A 25,000-nucleotide genomic window follows, 5' to 3' on the forward strand; every position below is an offset into this window, starting at 1 on the left:
TGCCATGGCGCAGACGCTGTCATTATGGGGTGCGCGCTGTGCCGAGCGGAGTGGTGTGAGTCATATGATGCTGTTTGCCAGATGGAGAGATATTTGGGGCGCTGGCAGGACAGGACCTGGGGGGATGGGTGTGTGTCCCAGAGCAGGGCCAGTACAACGGCAGCCCTGTGAGGCAGCACAGCATGTAGCCAGGGTCTGGGCTACAGCCAGAGAAAGAGAGAGAGAAAGCGAGTGGAAAGATAGAAGGGGAAAAAGAAAGAGTGGACGATGGAGAGCAGACACCCCCACCAGCTGCCTTTGATCCAAGCGGCTGCTTTAGAGCCTGGAGACATTCTCAAGGAGCCTTTTACAGCCCCGGACATGCAGAGGAGGGAGGGAGGTCTGGAAAAGTGAGAAGGGGAGAGAAGACAGAAGGAAAGAGAGAGGGCAGAGAGAAGGGGAGAGGACAGAGGGAAAGAGAGAGGGCAGATAGAAGGGGAGAGAGGGCAGAGAGAAGGGGAGAGAAGACAGAAGGAAAGAGAGAGGGCAGAGAGAAGTGGGAGAGGACAGAGGGAAAGAGAGAGGGCAGAGAGAAGGCGAGAGAGGACAGAGGGAAAGGGGAGGGCAGAGAGAAGGGGAGAGAGGACAGAGGGAAAGGGAGAGGACAGGGGGAAAGAGAGGGCAGAGCAAAGGGGAGAGAGGACAGGGGGAAAGAGAGGGCAGAGAGAAGGCGATAGAGGACAGAGGGAAAGGGAGAGGGCAGAGAGAAGGGGAGAGAGGACAGAGGGAAAGAGAGAGGGCAGAGAGAAGGGGAGAGAGGACCGAGGGAAAGAGAGAGGGCAGAGAGAAGGGGAGAGAGGACAGAGGGAAAGAGAGGGCATAGAGAAGGCGAGAGAGGACAGAAGGAAAGGGAGAGGGCAGAGAGAAGGGGAGAGAGGACAGAGGGAAAGGGAGAGGACAGGGGGAAAGAGAGGGCAGAGAGAAGGGGAGAGAGGACAGGGGAAAGAGAGGGCAGAGAGAAGGGGAGAGAGGACAGAGGGAAAGCGAGGGCAGAGAGAAGGGGAGAGAGGGCAGAGAGAAGGGGAGAGAAGACAGAAGGAAAGAGAGGGCAGAGAGAAGGGGAGAGAAGACAGAGGGAAAGAGAGAGGGCAGAGAGAAGGGGAGAGAGGACTGAGGGAAAGAGAGAGGGCAGAGAGAAGGGGAGAGAGGACAGAGGGAAAGAGAGGGCATAGAGAAGGCGAGAGAGGACAGAAGGAAAGGGAGAGGGCAGAGAGAAGGGGAGAGAGGACAGAGGGAAAGGGAGAGGACAGGGGGAAAGAGAGGGCAGAGAGAAGGGGAGAGAGGACAGGGGAAAGAGAGGGCAGAGAGAAGGGGAGAGAGGACAGAGGGAAAGCGAGGGCAGAGAGAAGGGGAGAGAGGGCAGAGAGAAGGGAGAGAAGACAGAAGGAAAGAGAGGGCAGAGAGAAGGGGGAGAGAAGACAGAGGGAAAGAGAGAGGGCAGAGAGAAGGGGAGAGAGGACTGAGGGAAAGAGAGAGGGCAGAGAGAAGGGGAGAGAGGACAGAGGGAAAGAGAGGGCATAGAGAAGGCGAGAGAGGACAGAAGGAAAGGGAGAGGGCAGAGAGAAGGGGAGAGAGGTCAGAGGGAAAGGGAGAGGACAGGGGGAAAGAGAGGGCAGAGAGAAGGGGAGAGAGGACAGGGGAAAGAGAGGGCAGAGAGAAGGGGAGAGAGGACAGAGGGAAAGAGAGAGGGCAGAGAGAAGGGGAGAGAGGACTGAGGGAAAGAGAGAGGGCAGAGAGAAGGGGAGAGAGGACAGAGGGGCAGAGAGAAGGGGAGAGAGGACAGAGGGAAAGGGAAAGGGCAGAGAGAAGGGGAGAGAGGACAGAGGGAAATGGAGAGGACAGGGGGAAATAGAGGGCAGAGAGAAGGGGAGAGAGGACAGAGGGAAAGGGAGAGGGCAGAGAGAAGGGGAGAGGACAGAGGGAAAGGGAGAGGACACAGGGAAAGAGAGAGGGCAGAGAGAAGGGGAGAGAGGACAGAGAGAAGGGGAGAGAGGACAGAGGGAAAGAGAGGCCAGAGATAAGGGGAGAGAGGGCAGAGAGAAGGGGAGAGAAGACAGAAGGAAAGAGAGAGGGCAGAGAGAAGGGGAGAGAGGACAGAGGGAAAGAGAGAGGGCAGAGAGAAGGGGAGAGAGGACCGAGGGAAAGAGAGAGGGCAGAGAGAAGGGGAGAGAGGACAGAGGGAAAGAGAGAGGGCAGAGAGAAGGGGAGAGAGGACAGAGGGAAAGAGAGAGGGCAGAGAGAAGGGGAGAGAGGACAGAAGGAAAGAGAGAGGGCAGAGAGAAGGGGAGAGGGAGAGCTGAAAGCAGCAGTGGGTGGGAATAGGGGGCAGAGCTGGAAGCAGCAGTGGGTGGGAATAGGGGGCAGAGCTGGAAGCAGCAGTGGGTGGGAATAGGGGGCAGAGCTGGAAGCAGCAGTGGGTGGGAATAGGGGGCAGAGCTGGAAGACAGCCCGAGCTGATGTTTGTAGCTAATTTGAGCCCAGGGAGTCGGAAAGACCCAGTCGCTCGCTCTCTCTGCCTCTCTCTCTCTCGCTGCCTCGCTCTCTCTCGCTGCCTCTCTCTCTCCCTCGCTGCCTCTCTCTCTCTCTCTCTCTGCCTCTCTCTCTCTGCCTCGCTCTCTCTTGCTGCCTCTCTCTCTCCCTCGCTGCCTCTCTCTCTCTCTCTCTGCCTCTCTCTCTCTCTCTCTCTCTCTCTGCCTCTCTCTCTCGCTGCCTCTCTCTCTCTGCCTCTCTCTCCTTCTGCCATTCTCTCTCTCTCTCTCTCTCTCTCTCTCTCTCTCTCTCTCTCTCTCTCTCTCTCTCTCTCTCTCTCTCTCTCTCCCTCTCTCTCTCTCTCTCTCTCTCTCTCTCTCTCTCTCTCTCTCTCTCGCTGCCTCTCTCTCTCTGCCTCTCGCTGCCTCTCTCTCGCTGCCTCTCTCTCTCTGCCTCTCGCTGCCTCTCTCTCTCTGCCTCTCTCTCTGCCTCTCTCTCTCTGCCTTTCTCCCTCTCTCTCTCTGTCTCTCTCTCTCTCTCGCTGCCTCTCTCTCTCTGCCTCTCTCTCCCTTTCTCTCTTTCTCTCTCCCTCACTGCCTCTCTCTCTCTCTGCCTCTCTCTCTCTGCCTCTCTCTCCGTCTGCCATTCTCTCTCTCTCTCTCTCTCTCTCTCTCTCTCTCTCTCTCTCTCTCTCTCTCTCTCTCTCTCTCTCGCTGCCTCTATCTCTCTCGCTGCCTCTCTCTCTCGCTGCCTCTCTCTCTCTGCCTCTCCTCTCTCTCTCTCTCTGCCTCTCTCTCTCGCTGCCTCTCTCTCTCTCCCTCTCTCTCTCTCTCTGCCTCTCTCTCTCTCTCTCTCTCTCTCTGCCTCTCTCTCTCTCTCTGCCTCTCGCTGCCTCTCTCTCTCTGCCTCTCGCTGCCTCTCTCTCTCTGCCACTCTCTCGCTGCCTCTCTCTCTCTCTCTCTCTCTCTCTCTCTCTCTCTCTCTCTCTCTCTCTCTCTCTCTCTCTCTCTCTCTCTCTCTCTCTCTCTGCCTCTCTCTCACTGCCTCTCTCTCTCCCTTTCTCTCTCCCTCTCTCCCTCGCTGCCTCTCTCTCTCTCTCTCCCTCTCTCTCTCTCTCTCTCTCTCTCTCTCTGCCATCTCTCTCTCTCTCTCTCTCGCTGCCTCTCTCTCTCACGCTGCCTCTCTCTCTCTCTCTCTCTCGCTGCCTCTCTCTCTCGCTGCCTCTCTCTCTCTGCCTCTCTCTCTCTCTCTCTCTGCCTCTCTCTCTCGCTGCCTCTCTCCACCCTGCCTCTCTCTCCTTCTGCCATTTCTCTCTCTCTCTCTCTCTCTCTCTCTCTCTCTCTCTCTCTCTCTCTCTCTCTCTCTCTCTCTCTCTCTCTCTCTCTCTCTCTCTCTCTCTCTCTCTCTTGCTGCCTCTCTCTCCTTCTGCCATCTCTCTCTCTCTCCTTCTGCCATTCTCTCTCTCTCTCTCTCTCTCTCTCTCTCCTTCTGCCATTCTCTCTCTCTCTCTCTCTCTCTCTCTCTCTCTCTCTCTCTCTCTCTCTCACTGCCTCTCTCTCTCGCTGCCTCTCTCTCTCGCTGCCTCTCTCTCTCTCGCTGCCTCTCTCTCTCGCTGCCTCTCTCTCTCGCTGCCTCTCTCTCCTTCTGCCATTTTCTCTCTCTCTCTCTCTCTCTCTCTCTCTCTCTCTCTCTCTCTCTCTCTCTCTCGCTGCCTCTCTCTCTCTCTCTCGCTGCCCTCTCTCTCTCGCTGCCTCTCGCTGCCTCTCTCTCTCTCTGCTCTCTCTCTCTCTGCCTCTCTCTCTGCCTCTCTCTCTCTGCCTCTCTCTCTCTCTCTGCCTCTCTCTCTCTCTGCCTCTCTCTCTCTCTCTGCCTATCTCTCTCTCTCTCGCTGCTCTCTCTCTCGCTGCCTCTCTCTCGCTGCCTCTCTCTCTCTGCCTCTCTCTCCTTTCTCTCTCTCTCTGCCTCTCCCTCTGCCTCTCTCTCTCTCTCTCGCTGCATCTCTCTCTCTCGTTGCCTCTCTCTCTCGCGCTGCCTTTCTCTCTCTGCCTCTCTCTCTCTGCCTCTCTCTCGCTGCCTCTCTCTCTCGCTGCCTCTCTCTCTCTTGCTGCCTCTCTCTCTCTGCCTGCCTCTCTCTCTCTCTCTCGCTGCCTCTCTCTCTCTGCCATTCGCTCTCTCTCTCTCTCTCTCTCTCTCTCTCTCTCTCTCTCTCTCTCTCTCTCTCTCTCTCTCTCTCGCTGCCTCTCTCTCCTTCTGCCATTCTCTCTCTCTCTCTCTCTCTCTCTCTCCTTCTGCCATTCTCTCTCTCTCTCTCTCTCTCTCTCTCTCTCTCTCTCTCTCACTGCCTCTCTCTCTCGCTGCCTCTCTCTCTCGCTGCCTCTCTCTCTCTCTCTCTCTCTCTCTCTCTCTCTCTCTCTCTCTCTCTCGCTGCCTCTCTCTCTCTCTCGCTGCCTCTCTCTCTCTCTCTCTCTCTCGCTGCCTCTCTCTCTCTCTCTCTCTCTCTCTCTCTCTCTCTCTCGCTGCCTCTATCTCTCTCGCTGCCTCTCTCTCTCTCTCTCGCTGCCTCTCTCTCTCGCTGCCTTTCTCTCTCTGCCTCTCCCTCTCTCTCTCTGCCTCTCTCTCTCTCGCTGCCTCTCTCTCTCTGCCTCTCTCTCCTTCTGCCATTCTCTCTCTCTCTCTCTCTCTCTCTCTCTCTCTCTCTCTCTCTCTCTCTCTCTCTCGCTGCCTCTCTCTCTCTCCCTCTCTCTCTCCCTTTCTCTCTTTTCTCTCTCCCTCTCTGCCTCTCTCTCTCTCTCGCTGCCTCTCTCTCTCTCTCTCGCTGCCTCTCTCTCTCTCTCTCGCTGCCTCTCTCTCTCTCTCTCTCTCTCTCCTCTCTCTCTCTCTCTCTCCTTCTGCCATTCTCTCTCTCTCTCTCTCTCTCTCTCCTTCTGCCATTCTCTCTCTCTCTCTCTCTCTCTCTCTCTCTCTCTCTCTCTCTCTCTCTCTCTGCCTCTCTCTCTCGCTGCCTCTCTCTCTCTCTCTCTCTCTCTCTCGCTGCCTCTCTCGCTGCCTCTCTCTCTCTCTCGCTGCTCTCTCTCTCTCTCTCGCTGCCTCTCTCTCTCTCTCTCGCTGCCCTCTCTCTCTCTCTCTCTCTCTCTCTCTCTCTCTCTCTCTCTCTCTCTCTCTCTCTCTCTCTCTCTCTCTCTCTCTCTCTCGCTGCCTCTATCTCTCTCGCTGCCTCTCTCTCTCTCTCTCTCTCGCTGCCTCTCTCTCTCGCTGCCTCTCTCTCTCTGCCTCTCTCTCCTCTCTCTCTCTCTCTGCCTCTCTCTCTCGCTGCCTCTCTCTCTCTGCCTCTCTCTCCTTCTGCCTCTCTCTCTCTCTCTCTCTCTCTCTCTCTCTCTCTCTCTCTCTCTCTCTCTCTCTCTCTGCTGCCTCTCTCTCTCTCTCTCTCTCGCTGCCTCTCTCTCTCTCTCTCTCTCTCTCTCTCTCTCTCTCTCTCTCTCTCTCTCTCTCTGCCTCTCTCTCTCTCTCTCTCTCTCTCTGCCTCTCGCTGCTCTCTCTCTCTCTGCCTCTCGCTGCCTCTCTCTCTCTGCCACTCTCTCGCTGCTCTCTCTCTCTCTCTCTCTCTCTCTGCCTCTCTCTCTCTGCCTCTCTCTCTCCCTTTCTCTCTCTCCCTCGCTGCCTCTCTCTCTCTCTCTCCCCTCTCTCTCTCTCTCTCTCTCTCTCTCTCTCTCTCTCTCTCTCTGCCATTCTCTCTCTCTCTCTCTCGCTGCCTCTCTCTCTCTCGCTGCCTCTCTCTCTCCCACGCTGCCTCTCTCTCTCTCTCTCTCTCTGCTGCCTCTCTCTCTCGCTGCCTCTCTCTCTCTGCCTCTCTCTCTCTCTCTGCCTCTCTCTCTCGCTGCCTCTCTCCACCCTGCCTCTCTCTCCTTCTTTCTCTCTTCTCTCTCTCTCTCTCTCTCTCTCTCTCTCTCTCTCTCTCTCTCTCTCTCTCTCTCTCTCTCTCTCTCTCTCTCGCTGCCTCTCTCTCTCTCTCTCTCGCTGCCTCTCTCTCCTTCTGCCATTCATTCTCTCTCTCTCTCTCTCTCTCTCTCCTTCCTTCTCATTCTCTCTCTCTCTCTCTCTCTCTCTCTCTCTCTCTCTCTCACTGCCTCTCTCTCTCGCTGCCTCTCTCTCTCGCTGCCTCTCTCTCTCTCGCTGCCTCTCCCTCTCGCTGCCTCTCTCTCTCTGCCTCTCTCTCCTTCTGCCATTCTCTCTCTCTCTCTCTCTCTCTCTCTCTCTCTCTCTCTCTCGCTGCCTCTCTCTCTCTCTCTCTCGCTGCCTCTCTCTCTCGCTGCCTCTCTCTCTCTGCCTCTCTCCCTCTGCCTCTCTCTCTCTGCCTCTCTCTCTGCCTCTCTCTCTCTCTGCCTCTCTCTCTCTCTCTGCCTCTCTCTCTCTGCCTCTCTCTCTCTGCCTTTCTCCCTCTCTCTCTCTGCCTATCTCTCTCTCTCTCTCGCTGCCTCTCTCTCGCTGCCTCTCTCTCTCTGCCTCTCTCTCTCCCTTTCTCTCTCTCTCTGCCTCTCCCTCTGCCTCTCTCTCTCGCGCTGCCTTTCTCTCTCTGCCTCTCTCTCTCTGCCTCTCTCTCGCTGCCTCTCTCTCTCGCTGCCTCTCTCTCTCTTGCTGCCTCTCTCTCTCGCTGCCCTCTCTCTCTCTCGCTGCCTCTCTCTCTCGCTGCCTCTCTCTCCCTCTGCCATTCTCTCTCTCTCTCTCTCTCTCTCTCTCTCTCTCTCTCTCTCCTTCTGCCTCTCTCTCTCTCTCTCTCTCTCTCTCTCTCTCTCTCTCTCTCTCACTGCCTCTCTCTCTCGCTGCCTCTCTCTCTCGCTGCCTCTCTCTCTCTCGCTGCCTCTCTCTCTCTCTGCCTCTCCCTCTGCCTCTCTCTCTCTCTCGCTGCATCTCTCTCTCTCTCTCTCGTTGCCTCTCTCTCTCGCTGCCTTTCTCTCTCTGCCTCTCTCTCTCTGCCTCTCTCTCGCTGCCTCTCTCTCTCGCTGCCTCTCTCTCTCTTGCTGCCTCTCTCTCTCGCTGCCTCTCTCTCTCTCGCTGCCTCTCTCTCTCTCGCTGCCTCTCTCTCGCTGCCTCTCTCTCTCTCTCTCGCTGCCTCTCTCTCTCTCTCTCGCTGCCTCTCTCTCTCTCTCTCGCTGCCCTTCTCTCTCTCTCTCTCGCTGCCTCTCTCTCTCTCTCTCTCCCTCTCTCTCTCTCTCTCTCTCTGCCTCTCTCTCTCTCTCTCTCGCTGCCTCTCTCTCTCTCTCTCTCTCTCGCTGCCTCTCCCTCTCTCTCTCTCTCGTTGCCTCTCTCTCTCTCTCTCTCGCTGCCTCTCCCTCTCTCTCGCTGCCTCTCTCTCTCTCTCTCTCTCTCTGCCTCTCTCTCTCTCTCTCTCTCTCTCTCTCTCTGCCTCTCGCTGCCTCTCTCTCTCTGCCTCTCGCTGCCTCTCTCTCTCTGCCACTCTCTCGCTGCCTCTCTCTCTCTCTCTCTCTCTCTCTCTCTCTGCCTCTCTCTCACTGCCTCTCTCTCTCCCTTTCTCTCTCCCTCTCTCTCTCTCTCTCTCTCTCTCTCTCTCTCTCTCTCTCTCTCTCTCTCTCTCTCTCTCTCTCTCTCTCTCTCTCTCTCTCCTCTCTCTCTCTCTCTCTCGCTGCCTCTCTCTCTCTCGCTGCCTCTCTCTCTCACGCTGCCTCTCTCTCTCTCTCTCTCTGCCTCTCTCTCTCTCTGCCTCTCTCCACCCTGCCTCTCTCTCCTTCTGCCATTCTCTCTCTCTCTCTCTCTCTCTCTCTCTCTCTCTCTCTCTCTCTCTCGCTGCCTCTCTCTCTCTCTCTCTCGCTGCCTCTCTCTCCTTCTGCCATTCTCTCTCTCTCTCTCTCTCTCTCTCTCCTTCTGCCATTCTCTCTCTCTCTCTCTCTCTCTCTCTCTCTCTCACTGCCTCTCTCTCTCGCTGCCTCTCTCTCTCGCTGCCTCTCTCTCTCTCGCTGCCTCTCCCTCTCGCTGCCTCTCTCTCTCTCTGCCTCTCTCTCCTTCTGCCATTCTCTCTCTCTCGCTGCCTCTCTCTCTCTGCCTCTCTCTCCTTCTGCCATTCTCTCTCTCTCTCTCTCTCTCTCTCTCTCTCTCTCTCTCTCGCTGCCTCTCTCTCTCTCTCGCTGCCTCTCTCTCTCGCTGCCTCTCTCTCTCTGCCTCTCTCTCTCTGCCTCTCTCTCTGCCTCTCTCTCTCTCTGCCTCTCTCTCTCTCTCTGCCTCTCTCTCTCTTGCTGCCTCTCTCTCTCGCTGCCTCTCTCTCTCTCGCTGCCTCTCTCTCTCGCTGCCTCTCTCTCCTTCTGCTCATTCTCTCTCTCTCTCTCTCTCTCTCTCTCTCTCTCCTTCTGCCATTCTCTCTCTCTCTCGCTCTCTCTCTCTCTCTCTCTCTCTCTCTGCCTCTCTCTCTCTCTCGCTGCCTCTCTCTCTCGCTGCCATTCTCTCTCTCTCGCTGCCTCTCTCTCTCGCTGCCTCTCTCTCTCTCTGCCTCTCCCTCTGCCTCTCTCTCTCTCTCGCTGCTCTCTCTCTCTCTCTCTCTCTCGTTGCCTCTCTCTCTCGCGCTGCCTTTCTCTCTCTGCCTCTCTCTCTCTGCCTCTCTCTCGCTGCCTCTCTCTCTCGCTGACTCTCTCTCTCTTGCTGCCTCTCTCTCTCGCTGCTCTCTCTCTCTCGCTGCCTCTCTCTCTCTCGCTGCCTCTCTCTCTCTCGCTGCCTCTCTCTCGCTGCCTCTCTCTCTCTCTCTCGCTGCCTCTCTCTCTCTCTCTCGCTTCCTCTCTCTCTCTCTCGCTGCCCTTCTCTCTCTCTCTCGCTGCCTCTCTCTCTCTCTCTCCCTCTCTCTCTCTCTCTCTCTCTGCCTCTCTCTCTCTCTCTCTCTCTCGCTGTCTCTCTCTCTCTCTCTCTCGCTGCCTCTCCCTCTCTCTCTCTCTCGCTGCCTCTCTCTCTCTCTCTCGCTGCCTCTCCCTCTCTCTCGCTGCCTCTCCCTCTCTCTCTCTCGCTGCCTCTCTCTCTCTCTCTCTCTCTCTCTCTCTCTCTCTCTCTCTCTCTCTCTCTCGCTGCCTCTCTCTCTCGCTGCCTCTCTCTCTCGCTGCCTCTCTCTCTTGCTGCCTCTCTTGCTGCCTCTGTGTGTGGTAAGAGCATGGTGGGCCTCGGCCAAACATAGGGGTGGTTGCTGGGCTGGTTAGTGGGTGCTGTTTGTGTGGGGAGTATTTTCTACCTCGTCTTGAGACTGGACCAGCAGTCATCATTTTAAACAGATTTAGTTTGATGAGAGTGCTGTGGTTTCTCGAGTGCTGCTCAGTGTATTTGATTATACCCCTTCTGTGTGTGTGTGTGTGTGCGTGTGTGTGCAGGTGTGCAGCTGACGTGCCCCAACAACAGAGTGCCTGTTCTCCAGCGATGCCCACACACTGAGGGCCTCCCACCCAGAGAGAGGGAGCAGGCTGGCCCCGACCTGGAGGAGAGGAGGATGATGCTGGAGAAAGAGGAGAGGGTGTGTGTGCTCCCACGGGAGCGGTCTGCCAGCCTGCCCACGGCCCCAGTGGAAAGGCAGGCCCAGAAGGATGCCAACCCTGGCATCATGCCCACCATGCCAGCCTCCATGCCCACAACGGTGCCTGGCAGGAAACACGCATATGCCCTGGAACCGTGCCAGCCACTCCAGGCCGTCAGCCAGGGGAAAGAGCGGGAGGAAAATGAGAGAGAAGAGGAGAAGGAGGAGACGATGGACGTTCCATCCAAAAGAGCCAGGCTAACCAACGGTAAGGGCCCTCGTCATGGATCTACACTGCTCAAAAAAATAAAGGGAACACTTAAACAACACAATGTAACTCCAAGTCAATCACACTTCTGTGAAATCAAACTGTCCACTTAGGAAGCAACACTGATTGACAATAAATGTCACATGCTGTTGTGCAAATGGAATAGACAACAGGTGGAAATTATAGGCAGTAAGCAAGACACCCCCAATAAAGGACTGGTACTGCAGGTGGTGACCACAGACCACTTCTCAGTTCTTATGCTTCCTGGCTGATGTTTTGGTCACTTTTGAATGCTGGCGGTGCTTTCACTCTAGTGGTATCATGAGACGGAGTCTACAACCCACACAAGTGGCTCAGGTATTGAAGCTCATCCAGGATGGCACGTCAATGCGAGCTGTGGCAAGAAGGTTTGCTGTGTCTGTCAGCGTAGTGTCCAGAGCATGGAGGCGCTACCAGGAGACAGGCCAGTACATCAGGAGACGTGGAGGAGGCCGTAGGAGGGCAACAACCCAGCAGCAGGACCGCTACCTCCACCTTTGTGCAAGGAGGAGCAGGAGGAGCACTGCCAGAGCCCTGCAAAATGACCTCCAGCAGGCCACAAATGTGCGTGTGTCTGCTCAAACGGTCAGAAACAGACTCCATGAGGGTGGTATGCGTGCCCGACGTCCACAGGTGGGGGTTGTGCTTACAGCCCAACACCGTGCAGGACATTTGGCATTTGCCAGGGAACACCAAAATTGGCAAGTTCGCCACTGGCGCCCTGTGCTCTTCACAGATGAAAGCAGGTTCACACTGAGCACATGTAACAGACGTGACAGAGTCTAGAGATGCCGTGGAGAACGTTCTGCTGCCTGCAACATCCTCCAGCATGACCGGTTTGGCGGTGGGTCAGTCATGGTGTGGGGTGGCATTTCATTGGGGGGCCGCACAGCCCTCCATGTGCTCGCCAGAGGTAGCCTGACTGCCATTAGGTACCGAGATGAGAACCTCAGACCCCTTGTGAGACCATATGCTGGTGCGGTTTGCCCTGCGTTCCTCCTAATGCAAGACAATGCTAGACCTCATGTGGCTGGAGTGTGTCAGCAGTTCCTGCAAGAGGAAGGCATTGATGCTATTGATGCTATGGACCGTCTCCCAGACCTGAATCCAATTGAGCACATCTGGGACATCATGTCTCGCTCCATCCACCAACGCCACGTTGCACCACAGACTGTCCAGGAGTTGGCGGATGCTTTAGTCCAGGTCTGGGAGGAGATCCCTCAGGAGACCATCCGCCACCTCATCAGGAGCATGCCAAGGCGTTGTAGGAAGGTCATACAGGCACGTGGAGGCCACACACACTACTGAGCCTCATTTTGACTTGTTTTAAGGACATTACATCAAAGTTGGATCAGCCTGTAGTGTGGTTTTCACTTTAATTTTGAGTGTGACTCCAAATCCAGACCTCCATGGGTTGATACATTTGATTTCCATTGATCATTTTTGTGTAATTTTGTTGTCAGCACATTCAACTATGTAAAGAAAAAAGTATTTAATAAGAATATTTCTTTCATTCAGATCTAGGATGTGTTATTTTCGTGTTCCCTTTATTTTTTTGAGCAGTGTATATACCTCTCCATTATTCTTCCCTTCCTCTTTCTCTCCCTCCTTCCTCATCCCTCGCTCAGTGACAAGAGAATCCCCCCATCCTGTCTGTCATCACTTTCTCCCCGGCCTGGATTCATCTGCTTTCATGTGGCTGGGCTCTCTCACTCCTTCTCTCCCTCTCTCCCTCTGTCGTTCTCTTTTGTGGTGGTGTCTTTCTCAGTCTTTTCATGTCGTGTGATTTGTGTTCAGTTGCCTACACGAAACCAAACACACAAACACACGCACACACTCAGCTGTGATTCGTCAAGGGGCTCTGCGGTGTCGTGCTTCACAAACAGACCAGTTTGGTTTCAACCCAAAATAACCTTCTGTGAATCGCTACTTTATTTAAAACTCTGTGGAATTGCTCCCATTTGTTGTTAACAGGGGGTTGGAGGTGAGCTCTTTCACAACAGCACAGCTTTTCATTTAAAAACAAATGTTTAACTTCTTTTATTAGCTGAGCTTCCAATGCAACTAAATTCATTAGATTCAAGCGCATTTCATTACAATTCGTGCCTCTTTATTTGGAAAGGATCAACTGGATTTTTCCACCCAAATGTAATGACTGACTTGGTTTCCCAAACGTTGATTTAACCTCTGGTCGTCCATCTCCCCAGGCCCCACTGAGCCCGTCCCAGAGGAACTAAAGAACCTCAAGGTGTGTATCGAGCTGACCGGCCTCCGACTCAGCAAGCCCCGCCTCGCCCAGGAGCTCAGCCAATGGCAGGCCGCCACCCAGAGGTCGACAGAGGTCAACGGAAGCATGGCCATGACGACAATCCTGCCCAACGGGTGCCCCGAGGTTGGCGTCAGAGACAGGAAGGTTGCCTCACAAGAAGACCGGAGCCTGAAACGCAGGTCAGAGGTCAACGGCCACGCCTGGTGTCATGAAACGTTTGGTCACGGCGACATCGAGCGAGGTACGTTAAAACAAAGTTGATAAAAATGGCTTATTTTGGGTCTTCTAGAGTTTGGGTTTTCGTATAATAATCATCCATCCAACCATCCTTTCTGGCAGATGTTGACAACAGTTTTCAGTTGAGTCACGGGGGCTGTGTTTATGTGGAATGCATGATAATCATGTTCTTTACAACCGTCCATAAAGAACAATAACTCCACCTTTTATTGACTCAACATCAATAAAAGCCACTCCAGCACTGTAGCGTTGAGTCACTCACTGCACCAATTTTTCAGTTTTTGATTTGTTAAAAAAGTTTGAAATATCCAATAAATGTCGTTCCACTTCATGATTGTGTCCCACTTGTTGTTGATTCTTCACAAAAAAAGACAGTTTTATATCTTTATGTTTGAAGCCTGAAATGTGGCAAAAGGTCGCAAAGTTCAAGGGGGCCGAATACTTTCGCAAGGCACTGTATTTTATTAGTTAAACATTTTGGGGACGAGCTTTGCTCCCATTTTCCACCTTTTCACTGTAGGCTACGGGCGTGTTGCCTTGGCTAAATGACCTTGAAGATTGGCCTGTCGCCAGCTAGCTAGCGTAGGCTACATGTTGTATGTTCCCTTCGGGGGTACAGAGGGAACAGCGGTCAGGGGAGCGGGCTGAGCAGTGAACGTGAAACACCAGGTGTTGGTGTGGTAACGAAGGCAGTAGGCAGCCGTTTTGGGGATATGTTAGTGGTTGTCTGGGTGACAGACGGCTTGTACCTCTCTCCTTCTCTCTCTTGCTCTCTCTCACACAACGTTCTCTCTCCCACTACCTCTCTCTGGCACTTAAACGATATCGCCTTGGCAACTCGTGCCTGGGCATAATGAGGCGTGAGATTCCACCGTTAATAACACTGGTAGTTCAACCAGCAGTTCTCTCTCTCTGCTTTTTCCTGGGGGTTTTCTCTCCGTCAGCCAATGTATTTTTCCCCCTCTGTCTCTCACTTTCTCATCTCAGCATCTCCAATTTAGCATCTCTGATTTATTTCTGCTAGTCACCTGTTCATTCCTTCTCTCGCCTCTCTCTTTCTCCTATCTCTCTCCTTGATATCGTATCCTCCTTCGTTGTCTTCAGTAAAGAGTCTAACTGTGTGAGCACTCACGGCTCCTCTGGCGTATGGAACATGCAGAGGTGTGTGTCAGTCAAACTGCTCTTCTCTGAATCGCTTTTCAGCCGTGTTGCATTCTAATGGTTGTTTAACGAACCTACAAGCACACACACACACACACGCACGCACGCACGCACGCACGCACACGCACACGCACACGCACACACACACACACTCAACGGTCCACAAATAGATATCCGCTTTGCATCAGACACACACACTCCTTCGCATCCCCTGTGCTACACACACCCCTCAGTCAGACACACACACACACACACATCCTCTGTGTAAGTGACTAGACACTACCCACACACACCCCCACCCTTTCCATTAGTCTCATTTGTCAGGGGTTTAGAGGTGTGTTCAAAGCTCCTCCACGTTGTCCCAGGGTTTGTCAGGGCGTTTAGAGGTGTGTTCAAAGCTCCTCCACGTTGTCCCAGGGTTTGTCAGGGCGTTTAGAGGTGTGTTCAAAGCTCCTCCACGTTGTCCCAGGGTTTGTCAGGGCGTTTAGAGGTGTGTTCAAAGCTCCTCCACGTTGACCCAGGGTTTGTCAGGGCGTTTAGAGGTGTGTTCAAAGCTCCTCCACGTTGTCCCAGGGTTTGTCAGGGCGTTTAGAGGTGTGTTCAAAGCTCCTCCACGTTGTCCCAGGGTTTGTCAGGGCGTTTAGAGGTGTGTTCAAAGCTCCTCCACGTTGACCCAGGGTTTGTCAGGGCGTTTAGAGGTGTGTTCAAAGCTCCTTCACGTTGTCCCAGGGTTTGTCAGGGCGTTTAGAGGTGTGTTCAAAGCTCCTCCACGTTGACCCAGGTTTTGTCAGGGCGTTTAGAGGTGTGTTCAAAGCTCCTCCACGTTGTCCCAGGGTTTGTCAGGGCGTTTAGAGGTGTGTTCAAAGCTCCTCCACGTTGTCCCAGGGTTTGTCAGGGCGTTTAGAGGTGTGTTCAAAGCTCCTCCACGTTGACCCAGGGTTTGTCAGGGCGTTTAGAGGTGTGTTCAAAGCTCCTCCACGTTGTCCCAGGGTTTGTCAGGGCGTTTAGAGGTGTGTTCAAAGCTCCTCCACGTTGTCCCAGGGTTTGTCAGGGCGTTTAGAGGTGTGTTCAAAGCTCCTCCACGTTGTCCCAGGGTTTGTCAGGGCGTTTAGAGGTGTGTTCAAAGCTCCTCCACGTTGTCCCAGGGTTTGTCAGGGCGTTTAGAGGTGTGTTCAAAGCTCCTCCACGTTGACCCAGGGTTTGTCAGGGTACTTTGACTCATTTGAAGATGTGCAGCTCCACCCCAGGCAGATAAGAGCCTTGTTAAACCTTGAGTGGTGTAAAAGGGGTTGAATAGGATGAGGGGTGACACGATGTTTAAAGTGGTTCCTCTAAGCCCTGGAGGAAACACAACAACAGTACAGGGTATTAATTACACCTTATTGGAGAAGGGAAGCGGTTTACACACCACACATGCTTTAGTGCGCAACACCTCTCTGGGGACTGTTCCCTGTGCTGGGGGGAGGGAGGGGGGTCAGAGGTAGCTAGGGGATAATAGGCATCGCCCTGCATACTGTGAGACAGGTTGACACACATGCACACACACACACACACACACACACACACACACACACACACACACACACACACACACACACACACACACACACACACACACACACACACACACACACACACACACACACACACACACACACACTAAACAATAGGAATTGTTTAGTGGTAAGCAGAACATGTCCCTATTGTTGTCATGGTACCCAGTCTGTCCATAGAGTTCTTGAGAGACGTACACAATATAGAATGTGTCATTTTTTCCTCACACCATTTAGCCCCTCCTCCATTTAGCCCCTCCTCCATTTACTCGGAAAGAGCTGTGGTGTGTGACCAGGTAAGTGTGAGAACGTGTGTGTGGTGGATTGGCCTCTCCCCTCTGGATATCCTTAGAGGAGGAGAGAGGAGGAAGGCCATTTGCAGCGAGCCTCCCGCCCAGCACGATAAATCATTTACCAGATGGACGAGTTAAACCTCCCCACTGGCTCTCTGAAACCGCCTCTCTGTCTCTTCACCACGTGTGTGTGCGTGCAAATGAGTGTGTGTATCGCTGTGTGCATGCGTGCAAATGAGTGTGTGTATCGCTGTGTATTGCAGCTGCACCTAGTCTGTCATTTCCTATGTTTCATGTCACTGTTGGTGCACGCAATGGAAAACAGCTGACACACACCCTCCTCTCGCTTCAGCTCATTCCCTTGTGTTTTCTCTCGCTCTCACTCTCCTGCACTCCCTCTCGCTCTCTTTGTTCTGCTCTTGCTCTCTCTCTCTCTCTCTCTCTCTCTCTCTCTCTCTCTCTCTCTCTCTCTCCCCCCTCTCACGCTCTTTGTCTCTCTCTCTCTCCCTCTCTTTGTTCTGCTCGTGCTCTCTCTCTCTCTCCCTCTCGCATGCGCTCTTTGTCTCGCAGGCTTGCTGCCCTTTTGCAATCACTCTCCATCTCTTGCCCACCCAATCTCTCTCACCTCTCTCTCTCACCTCTCTCTCTCTCTCACCTCTCTCTCTCTCACCTCTCTGTTTTCCCTCTCTGTCTGTCATATTTCATATATCCCTCCTGAATCCCATAACCCCCTCTACATCAGAATCCCCAGATCCACGGATGTCTTCGTGAGAACGTCACTCTAGCATTCAGTCCCAGCCCTCTGTCTCATCACGTTCTCTAGTCCCAGCCCCCTGTCTCATCACGTTCTCTCGTCCCAGCCCTCTGTCTCATCACGTTCTCTAGGCCCAGCCCCCTGTCTCATCACGTTCTCTAGGCCCAGCCCCCTGTCTCATCATGTTCTCTAGGCCCAGCCCTCTGTCTCATCATGTTCTCTAGGCCCAACCCTCTGTCTCATCACGTTCTCTAGGCCCAGCCCTCTGTCTCACCACGTTCTCTAGGCCCAGCCCTCTGTCTCATCACGTTCTCTAGGCCCAGCCCTCTGTCTCATCACGTTCTCTAGGCCCAGCCCCTGTCTCATCACGTTCTCTAGGCCCAGCCCTCTGTCTCATCACGTTCTCTAGGCCCAGCCCTCTGTCTCATCACGTTCTCTAGTCCCAGCCCTCTGTCTCATCACGTTCTCTAGGCCCAGCCCCCTGTCTCATCACGTTCTCTAGGCCCAGCCCTCTGTCTCATCACGTTCTCTCGTCCCAGCCCCCTGTCTCATCACGTTCTCTCGTCCCAGCCCTCTGTCTCATCACGTTCTCTAGTCCCAGCCCTCTGTCTCATCACGTTCTCTAGTCCCAGCCCCCTGTCTCATCACGTTCTCTAGTCCCAGCCCCCTGTCTCATCACGTTCTCTAGGCCCAGCCCTCTGTCTCATCACGTTCTCTAGTCCCAGCCCCTGTCTCATCACGTTCTCTAGGCCCAGCCCTCTGTCTCATCACGTTCTCTAGGCCCAGCCCTCTGTCTCATCACGTTCTCTAGTTCCAGCCCTCTGTCTTATCACGTTCTCTAGTCCCAGCCCTCTGTCTCATCACGTGCTCTAGTCCCAGCCCTCTGTCTCATCACGTTCTCTCGTCCCAGCCCTCTGTCTCATCACGTTCTCTCGTCCCAGCCCTCTGTCTCATCACGTTCTCTAGGCCCAGCCCTCTGTCTCATCACGTTCTCTCGTCCCAGCCCTCTGTCTCATCACGTTCTCTCGTCCCAGCCCTCTGTCTCATCACGTTCTCTCGTCCCAGCCCTCTGTCTCATCACGTTCTCTAGGCCCAGCCCTCTGTCTCATCACGTTCTCTAGGCCCAGCCCTCTGTCTCATCACGTTCTCTAGGCCCAGCCCTCTGTCTCATCACGTTCTCTAGTCCCAGCCCTCTGTCTCATCACGTTCTCTAGGCCCAGCCCCCTGTCTCATCACGTTCTCTCGTCCCAGCCCTCTGTCTTATCACGTTCTCTAGTCCCAGCCCTCTGTCTCATCACGTTCTCTCGTCCCAGCCCTCTGTCTTATCACGTTCTCTAGGCCCAGCCCTCTGTCTCATCACGTTCTCTAGTCCCAGCCCTCTGTCTCATCACGTTCTCTAGGCCCAGCCCTCTGTCTCATCACGTTCTCTAGTCCCAGCCCTCTGTCTCATCACGTTCTCTCGTCCCAGCCCTCTGTCTCATCACGTTCTCTAGGCCCAGCCCTCTGTCTCATCACGTTCTCTCGTCCCAGCCCTCTGTCTCATCACGTTCTCTAGGCCCAGCCCTCTGTCTCATCACGTTCTCTCGTCCCAGCCCTCTGTCTCATCACGTTCTCTCGTCCCAGCCCTCTGTCTCATCACGTTCTCTAGGCCCAGCCCTCTGTCTCATCACGTTCTCTCGTCCCAGCCCTCTGTCTTATCACATTCTCTAACGAGACCTTGGAGAAAAGTACATGCTTGTCTTGTTTTCATCCTAGAAAAAAAGAGACTCTTGGGAAAGAACAGACTTTTTTTCTGTTGTTGGCTGTTGCACATGGCCTTGAAACAAACAATAGTCCGTTCTATCTTTATCAGGTCCACCAGGTGTGTTGGTGCTGGGCTGGAACAAAAGCCTCCACTCCCAGTAGTTCCAGGGGATAAGTAGTATTTGTAGTGTAATTTAGCTGGTTGTATTTGCTCTGTGGGAGATGGTTCTGTTTGTCGGGACTTGATCAGCTAACCTCTCCCATCCCTCCCTCTGTCTAGTGATGCTGCCGTCTGTTCCTCTGACCCCAGCGCATCGGGACCGCCTCTACCGGACCCCGTCCACCACCCCTGTCAGAAAACCACCCCTGCAGACCACCACCCCTGCCCTCACCCCCTTTCACTCCCTGGCCCCTGCACACCCCCACATCACCCTCACCCCCAGCCCTCCACGGCTGTCAGACAAGAGACAGAGGCTAAAAGAACACCGCAGGACCAGCGCTTTGGGACTGGGACCCCCCGGCCCTCACCCCGACCACGACCCCAATCCAACGGGGAACCTGGTGGACCCCAGACTCCGTTGGCATGGTGACCAGGACAAGCCCAAGGGCAAGCGTCAGTGCAAGACTAAACACACCACCCAGAGGGAGAGAGAGAGACTGGGGAATGAAGAACTGAGGGAAGAGAGGGAGAGAGAGAGGCTGGGGAATGAAGCACCGAGGGAAGAGAGGGAGAGAGAGAAGCTGGGGAATGAAGCACCGAGGGAAGAGAGGGAGAGAGAGAAGCTGGGGAATGAAGAACTGAGGGAAGAGAGGGAGAATAAGGTGAGTGGAACACACACACTCCTTTTCACGCTTTTGTGCACAGACTCTTGTGGAAACATTCTCTCTGTTTTTTTGTCATCCTCTCTCCCAGTGTGTGAGAGATCGAGTCCTCTGTGTTCCACTGTGTGTTCCCATTGGCTGAAATCCCCCCCTGGGCAGAGCTCCTTAAATATGCTTCAAATCACAACCATGTTGATTATTACAATTATAGAGCTTATTGGAGCTCACTGGGAAAGCTCAGAGGGAGATGTGCTTGGGGTCACTGCGAGTGTGTGTTTGTGTGTCGCTGCTGTGACCTCCCCCTGCTCTGAGCACAATCCGCCCCAGACTGGAAGAGGAGGGATGGAAGGAGTGAGGGAGGGAGGAAGGGAAAGAGGGTGGAGGGTGAGTGTGCTCTAGAGGTCTGGACTGTGTGACGGAAGCACATTCTCCACAAAACACAGCAACCCCAGGGAGCAGGAATGGGCCTCGGCTGGTGTGTCATGTCTGTGAGAGCCTTAGTCTCTGGCTATGTAGATCACAATACTGAGTATACTGCAGGAGTTGTGTGTGTGTGTGTGTGTGTGTGTGTGTGTGTGTGTGTGTGTGTGTGTGTGTGCGTGTGCTGGCGTGTGCTGGCGTGTCTGTCCGTCCAGCCCTGAGGAATTACCCAGCGCAGCAGCTGTCAGCACGGCACCTGCAGAATCACACCACGTACACACACACACATAGCCCTCCTCCCGAGCCTCTCTGCTCCCTTTCCTCTCTTTCTCCTCCTCCTTCCGCCTGCTGCGGTATTCACACACACACACCCAGAGATCTCTCCGGGGCAGACGCAGTGGCTGTGTCCTGTTTGCCGTTCGCTGGCTGCTGCGAGCGCCGTCGCTGACAGACGTGTCCACACACACACACACACACACACACACACACACACACACACACACACACACACACACACACACACACACACACACACACACACTGTGCAGATCTATATCATGAAAGCATCGTAACGTCTCTCATGTTACTTTCCTTTTAGAAGCGTCACATTCATTTAACGTGTCTTCAGAATGTGTCAAATCAGGATGCGGAGCCTAAATATGGAGGGGTTTTCAGATCCCATTTCAAATATAGCATTTCATCATCTCATACATGGAGGTAATATTTACATAAAACATCACACTCGGGGTAACAATCTAGATGTAGCAACCATCAACTATTGATATTAACTGGATAACCAACCATCAACTATTGATATTAACTGGATAACCAACCATCAACTATTGATATTAACTGGATAGCCAACCATCAACTATTGATACTAACTGGATAACCAACCATCAACTATTGATATTAACTGGATAACCAACCATCAACTATTGATATTAACTGGATAACCAACCATCAACTATTGATATTAACTGGATAACCAACCATCAACTATTGATATTAACTGGATAACCAACCATCAACTATTGATACTAACTGGATAACCAACCATCAACTATTGATACTAACTGGATAACCAACCATCAACTATTGATATTAACTGGATAACCAACCATCAACTATTGATACTAACTGGATAACCAACCATCAACTATTGATATTAACTGGATAACCAACCATCAACTATTGATATTAACTGGATAACCAACCATCAACTATTGATATTAACTGGATAACCAACCATCAACTATTGATACTAACTGGATAACCAACCATCAACTATTGATACTAACTGGATAACCAACCATCAACTATTGATATTAACTGGATAACCAACCATCAACTATTGATATTAACTGGATAACCAACCATCAACTATTGATATTAACTGGATAACCAACCATCAACTATTGATATTAACTGGATAACCAACCATCAACTATTGATATTAATTGGATAACCAACCATCAACTATTGATATTAACTGGATAACCAACCATCAACTATTGATATTAACTGGATAACCAACCATCAACTATTGATACTAACTGGATAGCCAACCATCAACTATTGATACTAACTGGATAGCCAACCATCAACTATTGATACTAACTGGATAACCAACCATCAACTATTGATATTAACTGGATAACCAACCATCAACTATTGATACTAACTGGATAACCAACCATCAACTATTGATACTAACTGGATAACCAACCATCAGGAATGTGTATTTGTAACTGCAGTGTTGAATTTGTAACTGCAGTGTTGTTGACGATAAATTAGTAGAATTTGTAACTGCAGTGTTGAGGATATATGAGTAGAATTTGTAACTGCAGTGTTGAGGATATATGAGTAGAATTTGTAACTGCAGTGTTGAGGATATATGAGTAGAATTTGTAACTGCAGTGTTGAGGATATATGAGTAGAATTTGTAACTGCAGTGTTGAGGATATATGAGTAGAATTTGTAACTGCAGTGTTGAGGATATATGAGTAGAATTTGTAACTGCAGTGTTGAGGATATATGAGTAGAATTTGTAACTGCAGTGTTGAGGATATATGAGTAGAATTTGTAACTGCAGTGTTGAGGATATATGAGTAGAATTTGTAACTGCAGTGTTGAGGATATATGAGTAGAATTTGTAACTGCAGTGTTGAGGATATATGAGTAGAATTTGTAACTGCAGTGTTGAGGATATATGAGTAGAATTTGTAACTGCAGTGTTGAGGATATATGAGTAGAATTTGTAACTGCAGTGTTGAGGATATATGAGTAGAATTTGTAACTGCCTAACTCATAACAGTGTTACAAAGGAAGCGTATGAGGAAAATCAGCTTTTTGTTAGGAGCTTTACATTTTGGAGGAACAATTGGGTACGCGTGTATCCTGGGGCATTTCTGGCGGTGGGCAGTCAAGTCACGCTCTCGCTCCCCCCCATCTCTCTGTGACAAGCCAGTGCTCATGGTTATAAATGACTTTGCGAGGCCACGGCCAGGGCCCCTGGAGAAGCGCTGACATTTATTAGCCCCGCCACCGCGCAGCCACCACGTGTGTGTGTGTGTAGGGCCCACAGTGCACACACACACACACACACACACACACACACACACACACACACACACACACACACACACACACACACACACACACACACACACACACACACACACACACACACACACACACACAACCTGTGGTCGGGAATAATTAGCACTTCACCCTAGACTAGACCAGCGACCCTAATCTACATAGAGGGAGAGGAAGGAGTAGGGAAAACGGAGGGAGAGAGAAGAAAGGAAGTGGAGGACGGCATAAATGATAACCTCCGCAGAGAGGGTGAGGACGGAGGGGGAGGGATGGAAGGAAGTGGAGGACGGCATAAATGATGACCTCCGCAGAGAGGGTGAGGACGGAGGGGGAGGGATGGAAGGAAGTGGAGGACGGCATAAATGATGACCTCCGCAGAGAGGGTGAGGACGGAGGGGGAGGGATGGAAGGAAGTGGAGGACGGCATAAATGATGACCTCCGCAGAGAGGGTGAGGACGGAGGGGGAGGGATGGAACGAAGTGGAGGACGGCATAAATGATGACCTCCGCAGAGAGGGTGAGGACGGAGGGGGAGGGATGGAAGGAAGTGGAGGACGGCATAAATGATAACCTCCGCAGAGAGGGTGAGGACGGAGGGGGAGGGATGGAAGGAAGTGGAGGACGGCATAAATGATGACCTCCGCAGAGAGGGTGAGGACGGAGGGGGAGGGATGGAAGGAAGTGGAGGACGGCATAAATGATAACCTCCGCAGAGAGGGTGAGGACGGAGGGGGAGGGATGGAAGAGAGCAGCCCAGACTGTAAAAATAGAGGGAAGGGGAGTCTGAAAGACGGACTCTAATAACCTCAGTATCGTGTTCCTCTTTCAGACTCTCTCTCCTCCTCTCTTCTGTTGTTCCCTCACCACAGCCATGTGTCAGTATGGGATGAGTCTGTAGGGCAGCGACTTGTCGAGCCACACACACACCCACAGGAGAGAGGATAGCGTTATCTCAGTATGTGTGTGTGGAAGCTTTCTGTGGAAGATCTGACTCTTCTGTTCTCCCTCTCTCTCCCTCCCCCATCACACACAGCAGGTCAAGGAAAAGCGATGCAGCGAGAAGCGGAGGAGGTCTTCATCCCTGTCGGATTACTCCCCCTCCTCCCCCGCCCCCTCTCTCACCCTGCCCCCCCAGCTCAGCCCTCTCCCCAGCCCTACAGAGACCCAGGACCGCACGCCAACTCCCTCCAACCCCCCGGTGCACACCTCTACCCCTGCCAGCCGACCCATGCCTCCTGAGGCCCGCAGGCTCATCGTCAACAAGAACGCAGGAGAGACCCTGCTCCAGAGGGCTTCCCGCCTAGGATACGAGGTAAGATGATTTGATAACATATGTGGAGGGGCTGTACAGGGTGCTAGTGTGTTGGTTTGAAGGGCTGTACAGGGTGCTAGTGTGTTGGTTTGAAGGGCTGTACAGGGTGCTAGTGTGTTGGTTTGAAGGGCTGTACAGGGTGCTAGTGTGTTGGTTTGAAGGGCTGTACGGGGTGCTAGTGTGTTGGTTTGAAGGGCTGTACGGGGTGCTAGTGTGTTGGTTTGAAGGGCTGTACGGGGTGCTAGTGTGTTGGTTTGAAGGGCTGTACGGGGTGCTAGTGTGTTGGTTTGAAGGGCTGTACAAGGGCGTGCTAGTGTGTTGGTTTGAAGGGCTGTACGGGGTGCTAGTGTGTTGGTTTGAAGGGCTGTACAACTAGTGGGGTGCTAGTGTGTTGGTTTGAAGGGCTGTACGGGGTGCTAGTGTGTTGGTTTGAAGGGCTGTACAAGGTGGTGCTAGTGTGTTGTTGGTTTGAAGGGCTGTACAGGGTGCTAGTGTGTTGGTTTGAAGGGCTGTACGGGGTGCTATTGTGTTGGTTTGAAGGGCTGTACGGGGTGCTAGTGTGTTGGTTTGAAGGGCTGTACGGCGTGCTAGTGTGTTGGTTTGAAGGGCTGTACGGGGTGCTAGTGTGTTGGTTTGAAGGGCTGTACGGGGTGCTAGTGTGTTGGTTTGATAGGCTGTACAGGGTGCTAGTGTGTTGGTTTGAAGGGCTGTACGGGTTGCTAGTGTGTTGGTTTGAAGGGCTGTACAGGGTGCTAGTGTGTTGGTTTGAAGGGCTGTACGGGGTGCTAGTGTGTTGGTTTGAAGGGCTGTACTGGGTGCTAGTGTGTTGGTTTGAAGGGCTGTACAAGGTGCTAGTGTGTTGGTTTGAAGGGTGCTAGTGTGTTGGTTTGAAGGGCTGTACGGGGTGCTAGTGTGTTGGTTTGAAGGGCTGTACGGGGTGCTAGTGTGTTGGTTTGAAGGGCTGTACGGGGTGCTAGTTGTTGGTTTGAAGGGCTGTACGGGGTGCTAGTGTGTTGGTTTGAAGGGCTGTACGGGGGTGCTAGTGTGGGTGCTAGTGTGTTGGTTTGAAGGGCTGTACGGGGTGCTAGTTGTTGGTTTGAAGGGCTGTATGGGGTGCTAGTGTGTTGGTTTGGGTGCTAGTGTGTTGGTTTGAAGGGCTGTACGGGGTGCTAGTGTGTTGGTTTGAAGGGCTGTACGGGGTGCTAGTGTGTTGGTTTGAAGGGCTGTACGGGGTGCTAGTGTGTTGGTTTGAAGGGCTGTACGGGGTGCTAGTGTGTTGGTTTGAAGGGCTGTACGGGGTGCTAGTGTGTTGGTTTGAAGGGCTGTACGGGGTGCTAGTGTGTTGGTTTGAAGGGCTGTACAGGGGGGTGCTAGTGTGTTGGTTTGAAGGGATGTACAGGGTGCTAGTGTGTTGGTTTGAAGGGCTGTACAGGGTGCTGAAGTGTGTTGGTTTGAAGGGATGTACAGGGTGCTAGTGTGTTGGTTTGAAGGGCTGTACGGGGTGCTAGTGTGTTGGTTTGAAGGG

The 25,000-nt window shown here is 52.9% G+C and overlaps 1 protein-coding gene and 1 long non-coding RNA gene across 3 annotated transcripts in view; both read left to right on the forward strand.

Moving 5' to 3' along the window:
- LOC118370024 (BCL-6 corepressor-like) overlaps window positions 1-25,000 on the forward strand; it is a 148,559-nt gene that overhangs the window by 64,201 nt on the left and 59,358 nt on the right. The window contains 4 exon segments of the mRNA XM_052499796.1: window positions 9,864-10,271; window positions 12,518-12,820; window positions 18,601-19,142; window positions 23,197-23,475. Of these exon segments, the coding sequence (XP_052355756.1) occupies window positions 9,864-10,271; window positions 12,518-12,820; window positions 18,601-19,142; window positions 23,197-23,475 (1,532 nt within the window).
- On the forward strand, window positions 12,831-15,395 carry LOC127916762 (uncharacterized). Of its 2 annotated transcripts, none has more exons than XR_008095853.1 (3): window positions 12,831-14,623; window positions 14,780-14,883; window positions 14,936-15,395. It is a non-coding gene; the product is annotated as an uncharacterized LOC127916762 (long non-coding RNA). The 2 variants fall into 2 exon arrangements; XR_008095852.1 differs by having other exon boundaries at window positions 12,831-14,467; window positions 14,520-14,675; window positions 14,780-15,395.

Source organism: Oncorhynchus keta, chromosome 37, assembly GCF_023373465.1.
Source record: "Oncorhynchus keta strain PuntledgeMale-10-30-2019 chromosome 37, Oket_V2, whole genome shotgun sequence".
NCBI lineage: Eukaryota > Metazoa > Chordata > Actinopteri > Salmoniformes > Salmonidae > Oncorhynchus > Oncorhynchus keta.